Source organism: Lipotes vexillifer, unplaced genomic scaffold (genome assembly GCF_000442215.2).
Source record: "Lipotes vexillifer unplaced genomic scaffold, Lipotes_vexillifer_v1.1 scaffold397, whole genome shotgun sequence".
Classification (NCBI taxonomy): Eukaryota; Metazoa; Chordata; class Mammalia; order Artiodactyla; family Lipotidae; genus Lipotes; species Lipotes vexillifer.
Genome location: NW_006772681.1, coordinates 2,082,835 through 2,091,254, shown reverse-complemented (window position 1 = coordinate 2,091,254; position 8,420 = coordinate 2,082,835). Strand labels below are relative to the sequence as shown.

The 8,420-nt window shown below is 53.9% G+C and overlaps 1 protein-coding gene across 2 annotated transcripts in view; it reads right to left on the bottom strand.

Annotated features, from left to right (window-relative positions):
- Window positions 1-8,420, bottom strand: part of MTCL2 (microtubule crosslinking factor 2) — a 74,837-nt gene that overhangs the window by 52,205 nt on the left and 14,212 nt on the right. The window contains exon 2 of one of the 2 annotated variants that reach the window (XM_007447734.1): window positions 1,960-2,184. In XM_007447734.1, the coding sequence (XP_007447796.1) occupies window positions 1,960-2,184 (225 nt within the window). Of the gene's footprint in view, window positions 1-1,959; window positions 2,185-8,420 lie in introns of those variants that run through there. The other variant, XM_007447735.1, reaches the window with a different exon arrangement.

The window sequence follows — 8,420 nt, the reverse complement described above, 5'->3', positions numbered from 1 at the left end:
CATTGTCCCTGCTGAGCTTCTGTGGGTCCTGCCAGCTGTGAGAACCAGCAGACAGCGAGAGAGCCTGGGGGTGGGGGTGAGGGAGAGGGAGGGCCAAGGCCTGAGGTTTCTTTCATGGTACCCTCACCAGTAATCTACCTGCTTGCTTAAACCACTGGGGCTGCTAAAGCCCTGAAGATTCAGCTGCTCTAAGCCCTCCTTTTAACAGAAGGGGAAACTGAGACTCCAAGAGGCAGCCTCATGCCTGTCTACTCTTGCTGGCACAGCAAGTCGGAGGGCCCCCGGGGATACCCTCCCAGGCAGCATCCAGTTCCCTCCACACTTGGGTCTCTCAAGCCCTCCCAGGCGATGCCAGGGAAGTCAGCATTCTGAAAGCCTCCAAAAAATGCCCCAGAACATCCCCAGCACCTGGGACACAGAGAGGCGGCCAAAGCTGTCCAGCCCAGGCCAGTGTGGATGAGCTCAGCGCTCCAGCTGCAGGCGCAGGGAGAGGAGGGAGGGAAGGGGCCAAGCCAGTTGCTGATTGGCTAGTTCAAATCCCAACAGAAGGGGCCGCTCCCTTCCGCCCAGACTCCAGAGGGCCTCCCCCACTCCCCACTCTACACACACACACCAGCTGCTCTCAGCTCCTCCCACAGAGGCAAGCCAGCTAGCTAGTCTGCTCCCAGCTCCAGCCTTCCTCCACCCCTTCCTCACCTAAGGCTGACTTTTCGGTGTCTTTGCCCCAAAGCCCCAACTACCTGGACTCAAACTCAGATTCCTCTAAGCTTCCAGGGCTCTCCCTCACCCCACACCCTCTCGATCTGGTACCTGGAACTTGAATATTTGTATAACAATTTATCCCAAGAGCTGCCTTCTTAGGTACAGGTACACTTTGGCCATGGAGATATAACCTTTCTGAGCTGTTTCCTCACTTGTACAGCAGACCTACAATCCCAACGTGCCCACAGCACATGCAAGACAATGGGAGACGCAAAGGCCGGTGTGGATCTGGTGCTCACTCCTCACCTCCCCTTACAGGGGCCCTCTTCCTTCAACTCTCCTTCCACCTCAGGCCTCACCTCAGAGGTCACCCCTGCAGGAAGACTCCACAGTCCCCCAGGCTGTGCCAGATGCCCCTACCCCCAGCTCCTACATCCCCGGATAACACTGGGCTGAGTTCTGAGAGCAGGGTGCTGGGCCAGGTCCCCTGGAGTTCTCAGCCCCCAGACCAGGGCTCATACAGACAGGCAGGGCAGACTTCTCTTCTGGAAGCCCCATCTGCCAGCCTCCAGGCCATCCCCTTCCTGCTCTCTGAGGCCAAGATCAACAAGGTCAGGCAGCAAGCATGGGAGGCTGATAAGTCTGCGCTCTGCCAGCTATGACCTTGGACTGGTACTTCCTTTCTCTGAGACTCACTTTCCTTATCCGGAAAATGAGAAGAAGAATAATAATTATTAGCTAACCTCTTCCAGGGCCTACAGTGACCCCCTACCTACCTGATCTCATTTGATCCTCACAGAACCCTGTGAGGCAGGGGCTGCCGTTACACGTGTTTTACAGATGAGGAAACTGAAATAGGTGACTTGTTCAAAATCATAAAATTAGGGCATATTGGAGCCAAGATTTAAACCAGCCTTATTCAACTCCAGACCTTCACTACTCTCCATCAGCACAAGAAAGAAGCCTCCATGGAACTGTGCACGGATAACTTGGAGCCCAGCACCAGGTGTGTGGCTCGTACTCACACAGCAGCTGCTGTTAGTAGGTATCACCTTATGATACCACTTTGGGACAACCGTGGTAGATGGCCTATCAGTTCCTAGGGATCCCCATTTTACAGATGAGGATGCTGAGGCCCAAAGAGATGATGGAACTTGCCCAAGGACACATGAGGAGGGAGCTGACCTGGGCACTCAGGCTCATGGTCCGACCCCCCAGCAAGGGCACCTGTGAGGGTTGGGAGGGCCCTGGGCTTACCTTGACGTCCTGCTCCAGGCCACGGATGAGCTCACCGTCCACCTGGCCAGTCTGGGCAGCGCGGAGGCTGCGGCGCTCGGCCTTGCGCAGCCGGTACTGCAGGATGCGACAGGTCTTGCTGGCCTGGTCCAGCTGCTGCCGCAGCTCCTGCAGCTGGTACACATCCTCCTCCATATAGACGTCCCGCATCTCCAGCATCTCTGCCCGCAGCTCCTCAATCTCGTCCTGCAGAGGGAAGGAGAGGTCAGGTCGCTGGGCCCTATGGCTGTGGCCAGGGTGCTTGAGTGCAGGACACACTCGATGCTGTCGTAGGCACACCTCGGGGGGTCTGGGTGTGGCAGACTGTGTAATGGGCCCCCAAGATGCCCACGTCCTAATTCCCAGAATCTGTGAATATGTTACCTTACATGGCAAAGGGATTTTGCAAATGTGATTAAGTTAAGGATCTTGAGATTGGGAAATTTTGCTGGATTGTCTGGGTGGGCCCAGTCTAATTACAAGCATCCATATAAGAGGGAGGCAAGGGGCTCAGAGCGGGAGAAGGCGATGTGGCAGAGGTTGGGGTGATGTATGTTGAAGATGGAGAAAGGGCCATGAACCGGGGAATGCAGGCAGCCTCTAGAAGCAGGAAAGGGAATGGATTCTCCCCAGAGCCTTTACAGGGATGGAGCCCTGACAACACTCTGGCTTTCAGACTTCTGACCTCCAGAATTATAAGATAATAATCTGGGATTGTTTTTTTTTTTTTGCTGTATGCGGGCCTCTCACTGTTGTGGCCTCTCCCCTTGCGGAGCACAGGCTCCGGACGCGCAGGCTCAGCAGCTGTGGCTCATGGGCCCAGCCGCTCCGCGGCATGTGGGATCTTCCCAGACCGGGGCACGAACCGGTGTCCCCTGCATTGGCTGGCGGACTCTCAACCACTGCGCCACCAGGGAAGCCCTGGGATTGTTTTAAGTCAAATTCGCGGTAACTTATTATAGCAGGAATAGGGAATACACTGGGGAAGTAGAAGAGGCTCATTCAACAAGCATTTATGAGCACCAACTGTGTACCAGGCTCTGTGCAGGCACAGGGGGTGGGGAAGGAGAGTGGTGACCATGACAAACGTGGCCCTTTCTGTACTGTCTGCATGGAGCCCCAAGTCTCATTGGCAAGACACACAGTAAACTGAAAGATAAAAAAAACCCTCAGATACTGTTAAGAGCTGGGAAGACAAAAAAACAAAAAAACAGAACCGACACACCTGGGTAATATGAAAGAGTAATGGGGGAAGGTGCTATGTTAGAGGACAAGGTCGGGGAGGCCGCCTCTAAAGGGACATTTGAGCTGAGGCAAGAAGAAACAGCCATGCAGAGAGAGAGGCAGGGAGCAGTGTGTGCAAAGGCCCAGAGGCAGGAAAGAGCTCAGTGTGTCAAGATACAGCAAGGCAGCCAGGGTAGCTACAGGGGTCAGTTGAGGCTGGGGAAACTGACAGGGGTCAGCCATCCAGGGCCTTGAAGGGTTGAGTAAAGAATCTGAGTCTGGGTTTTAAGTGGAGGGGGTTGAGGGGGATGACCTCACTTCCTCAGGGCAGCTCCTGACCACCTCTGTCATCAACTCCCAGATGTCCTTCACTTCCCCTTTGTTATCATGGGTATATCAGCAATTCTCCATTTAAGAGTTTGTCTCCCAGAGAGACCGTGAGTGCCTGGGGGGCTTCCCCACATCTACCTCACTCCCCGCTGTATGCCCCATACCCAGCACAGGGCCCAGCATCCTGCAGGCTCCCAACAAATACTGAGTGCATGAAGGCATGTCTTGTTATGTAAACAATCACAAAAAGACATACCAAAGTGAAACAATCATTAGACACAAAGTGTAGTGGGATGAGTGGGGAGACCCAGGAGAAGAAATGGATGATTACTATGTCTAACAGCAGATGTGAAAGCTGAGTCACAAATGGAAATAATAATATCTGCCCTTAGTATGATTGAACGGATTAAATAAAATTGTACACTAAAAAGAGAAACCGATGGGCTTCCCTGGTGGCGCAGTGGTTGAGAGTCTGCAGGCCGATGCAGGGGACATGGGTTCGTACCCCGGTCCGGGAAGATCCCACATGCCGCGGAGCAGCTGGGCCTGTGAGCCACGGCCGCTGAGCCTGAGTGTCCAGAGCCTGTGCTCCGCAACGGGAGAGGCCACAACAGTGAGAGGCCCACGTACCGCAAAAAAAAAAAAAAAAAATAGAGAAACCAAGTCACAGGAGATGAATGACCTGCCAAAGGCATCCCAAAGGAGTCACAGAAAGCACCTAGAAATGGTGCTGATGGGAAAGCGGGGTGGGTCCAAGAAGCAAGCAAACAAACAAACAAACCACTGTGCAGGCTCTGGAGAGGGACCACATCTGGAGAGCTGGGTTCACCAGCCCTCTGAGCCTCCCTTTCCCCAAAGAAAATGGGTGGCTCCCTATGGAGGAATGGCCTGCGGTTCCCAGCGCCCCTGAGACTGGATGGGTTGATTTAATTCAGGGTTAGGAAGTGGCACCTTCAGGCTGGTTTCTAGTATGAAAGTTCATGGAGGTCTTTATATCCATCTGCACCCAGTTACTCCTGGGACTGTTTCTCAAATGGTTCTGAACACAGGAAAGGAAGACAGAGGGGATGACAGGGTATCTGCTTCTCTCAACCACAACAGATACTGTCCCATTCCCACCAGCAACTGAAGGGCTTGATTCCCACCTGGCACCACAGCCTCGGGGGGGGTTTCAGCAGCACCCCGCAAAGAGAATGATTCTGCCTACGTCAAGCTGCAGAGGAATGGTCCCCTCATCAGGAACCTCACCTCTACCCCAGTATATACACAGATGCAGCCTCCCCCCCATGCCAAGCAGACAGAACTAAAAGTGGAGGAGGAGGAAGTGGGACAGTTAATGATCACACCAGTTAAAGAAATGAGGAAGTGAGGGGTCCACACGCATTTCAGCTGGCAAGATTAAGGAAGCATGAAGGAAACAGCACTCAGGAAATGTGGGCCAGTTGGCTAAATCCAAGCTAAACCAGCCTGCAGATGGGCCTGTGTCCAAATCCTCACCATACTATTTACAGAACGTGTTGACAGGGAGGATTTGGGGGTCGGAGTGGACCCAAAGTGCAGGGTGAGCCAAAGGGAAGTGCAGGGGATGCACAGGCTAATGATGCTGGGCTACATTAAAAGATGTATGAGGGCTTCCCCGGTGGCGCAGTGGTTGAGAGTCTGCCTGCCGATGCAGGGGACACGGGTTTGTGACCCGGTCCGGGAAGATCCCACATACCGCGGAGCGGCTGGGCCGGTGAGCCATGGCCATTGAGCCTGCGCGTCCGGAGCCTGTGCTCCGCAACGGGAGAGGCCACAACAGTGAGAAGCCCGCGTACGGCAAAAAAAAAAAAGATGTATGACATTTAGATCATGAGAGGTGACATCCCACAACACAGGACCACACCCAGGGCACTGGAGTCATTTTTGGCGACCGCTTATTTTTCTAACTTTTAAATAACTGATTTTTTCAGGACTTCCCTGGTGGTCCCGTGGTTAAGAAGCCGCCTTCCAATGCAGGGGATGCGGGTTCGATCCCTGGTTGGGGAACTAAGATTACACATGCCGCGGGGCAATTAAGCCCGTGTGCCACAATTAGAGAGCCCGCGCACCGCAACTACTGAGGGCGCGCACTCTAGAACCCGAGTGTCACAACTAGAGAGAAGCCCATGTGCTGCAACGAAGAGCCCGCGTGCGCAACAAAAAAAAAGATTCCGCATGCCGCAACGAGGATCCTGCATGCCGTAACTAAGACCCGATGCAGCCAAATAAATAAATATTTTTTTAAAAAACTGATTTTTCTGTTTATAAAAGTAAATGATGGGACTTCCCTGGTGGCGCAGTGGTTAAGAATCCGCCTGCCAATGCAGGGGGCACAGGTTAGAGCCCTGGTCCGGGAAGATCCCACATGCCGCAGAGCAACTAAGCCCGCGTGCCACAGCTACTGAGCCTGCGCTCTAGAGCCCGTGCGCCACAACTACTGAGCCCACGTGCCACGACTACTGAAGCCCACGCACCTGGAGCCCATGTTCCGCAACAAGAGAAGCCACCGCAATGTGAAGCCCGTGCACCGCAACGAAGAGTAGCCCCTGCTCGCTGCAACTAGAGAAAGCCTGCATGCAGCAATGAAGACCCAACGCAGCCAAAAATAAATAAATAAATAAATTTTTAAAAATGTTAATCATAAAAAAAATTATTAAAAAAGTAAATGACGATCATAAAGACAGTTTTGAAAACAGAAAACATAAACCACTCATCATTCCTCCACCTGGTCTTGAATCACAGTGGTTCTCAAAGTGTGGTCCCTGGACCAGCAGCATTAGCAACACTGGTGGGGGACTTGCCAGAAATCCTCACGCCCTGACTGAGAACTTCTGAATCCGAAACCCTGGAAATGGGGGCCCCTGAGTGACTCTAATGCAGGGTGTTTCCTTCCAGTCTTTTTTTTTTTTTTTTAATTTATTTTTTGGCTGCATTGGGTCTTCTTTGCTGCGTGCAGGCTTTCTCTAGTTGCGGCGAGCGGGGGCTACTCTTCGTTGCCATGCACGGGCTTCACATTGCGGTGGCTTCTCTTGTTTCGGAGCACCGGCTCTAGGCGCACAGGCTTCAGTAGTTGTGGCTCACAGGCTCTAGAGCTCAGGCTCAGTAGTTGTGGCGCACGGGCTTAGTTGTTCCACGGCGTGTGGGATCTTCCCGGACCAGGGCTCGAACCCGCGTCCCCTGCATTGGCAGGCAGGTTCTTAACCATTGCGCCACCAGGGAAGTCCCTTCCTTCCAGTCTCTTTCCTTAAATGGGCAAGAGTCACGTGTCTCAGCACACAAGTCCTCAGCCCAGAGCCTGGCACAGAGCGGGGTCTCAATAAGCATCTATTGAAGAAGTGAATGAATGAATGAATGACCTTTCTCACATGAGCAGCTGTCTCTCCAGGCCTGCCCTTCACCACAGTCCATTTCTGCAAATGCAGGATGTTGCATTCATGCCAGCTCCATCTCTCCGTGGAGGCCAAGGGGGGCCCAGGCCTCTCGGGGGCTTGTCCCAGCTGCAGGCAGAATGCGGTCAGCCCCTCCTGGCACCGTCCACGTGAGAGGGTGAGTCCACAAAGGCTGAATTGTGGCCCGCACGCCTGGGTCTGCTGGGATGTGTGCAGCAGAAGCTGAGCTTTCGGGGTCTGAGGTGGGGGCTGGGAAAGGGGCTGCTGGGACATGGGGAGGGGGCTGAGGGTAGGACTCTGCTTCCCTCCAGAGGTTCTTGGACCTCACTGAGTCTCCCAGTCGCCCAGGACTTCATACAGGGACTGTCTGATCCAACCGAGGGAGCTGGTAGGGAATCACCGGTGGGTAGTGGATGGGGAGCTCTTGCTTCCCTTCAAACACAGCTCAGTAGGGCTTCCCTGGTGGCGCAGTGGCTAAGAATCCGCCTGCCAATGCAGGGGACATGGGTTTGAGCCCTGGTCCGGGAAGATCCCACATGCCACGGAGCAACTAAGCCCTCGTGCCATAACTACTGAGTCTGTGCTCTAGAGCCCTCAAGCCACAACTACTGAAGCCTGTGCGCCTAGGGCCCGTGCTCCGCAACAAGAGAAGCCACCACAATGAGAAGCCCGCGCATGGCAACAAAGAGTAGCCCCCGCTCGCCGCAACTAGAGAAGAGCCCGTGCGCAGCAACAAAGACCAAAGGCAGCCAAAAAGTTTTAAAAAATTAATTAATTAAAAAAAAAGTTTCCTCCTAAAAAAAAAAAAAAAAAAAGAAAGACAGCTCAGTGTCTGCTGAGCCTCTCACCCCAGCCGCGTGGAAATGTGGAGAGAGGGGGCCAACACCACTGAACTACGCCAGCCCAGTGGCTATACAACAAGGTTGTCGGACACCCCCCAACGTCGGTGGGGAAACCCAGACTTCATCCCCCGCTGCAGACAGGAAGAGGCCACACTGCCCAGCAGTGCCCACCTCAGAGCCCAGGGGCCCCCGATTCTCAAACCGCACCCCCCCGCCACAGTCAGAAAGTCTGGACTAAAGAAGCTGAGCAAAGGTGCTCAGATCAGGCACAGCCTGCCAGGCCTCTAAACCCATTCCCTCCGGCCGCTCCTTCAAGGTAACCTTTCCTCCCCTTGAAGCTTAACCTGATTATTTAACCTGGACTGAGAACGGGGAGTGGAGCGGGGAGGACGGGGGACAACAGGATCGGGCACCCACGCTGCTGCCGGGGTAGTCAGCCTTTCCCTTTACAGAGAATGTTTATTTTGCTCTGATTATACAGGTAATACCTGTTTATTGGAAAAAAAAAAAAAGCAGACAGCTTTCTATCTCCTCCACTAGTTCCCACTGGTCTCTGCGTTAGGTACAAGCTTCTTACCCTGGAATCTGAGCACACCCCTCTTCCACCGCCCCCCCCCGCCCACCCCGGGTCTCCTCC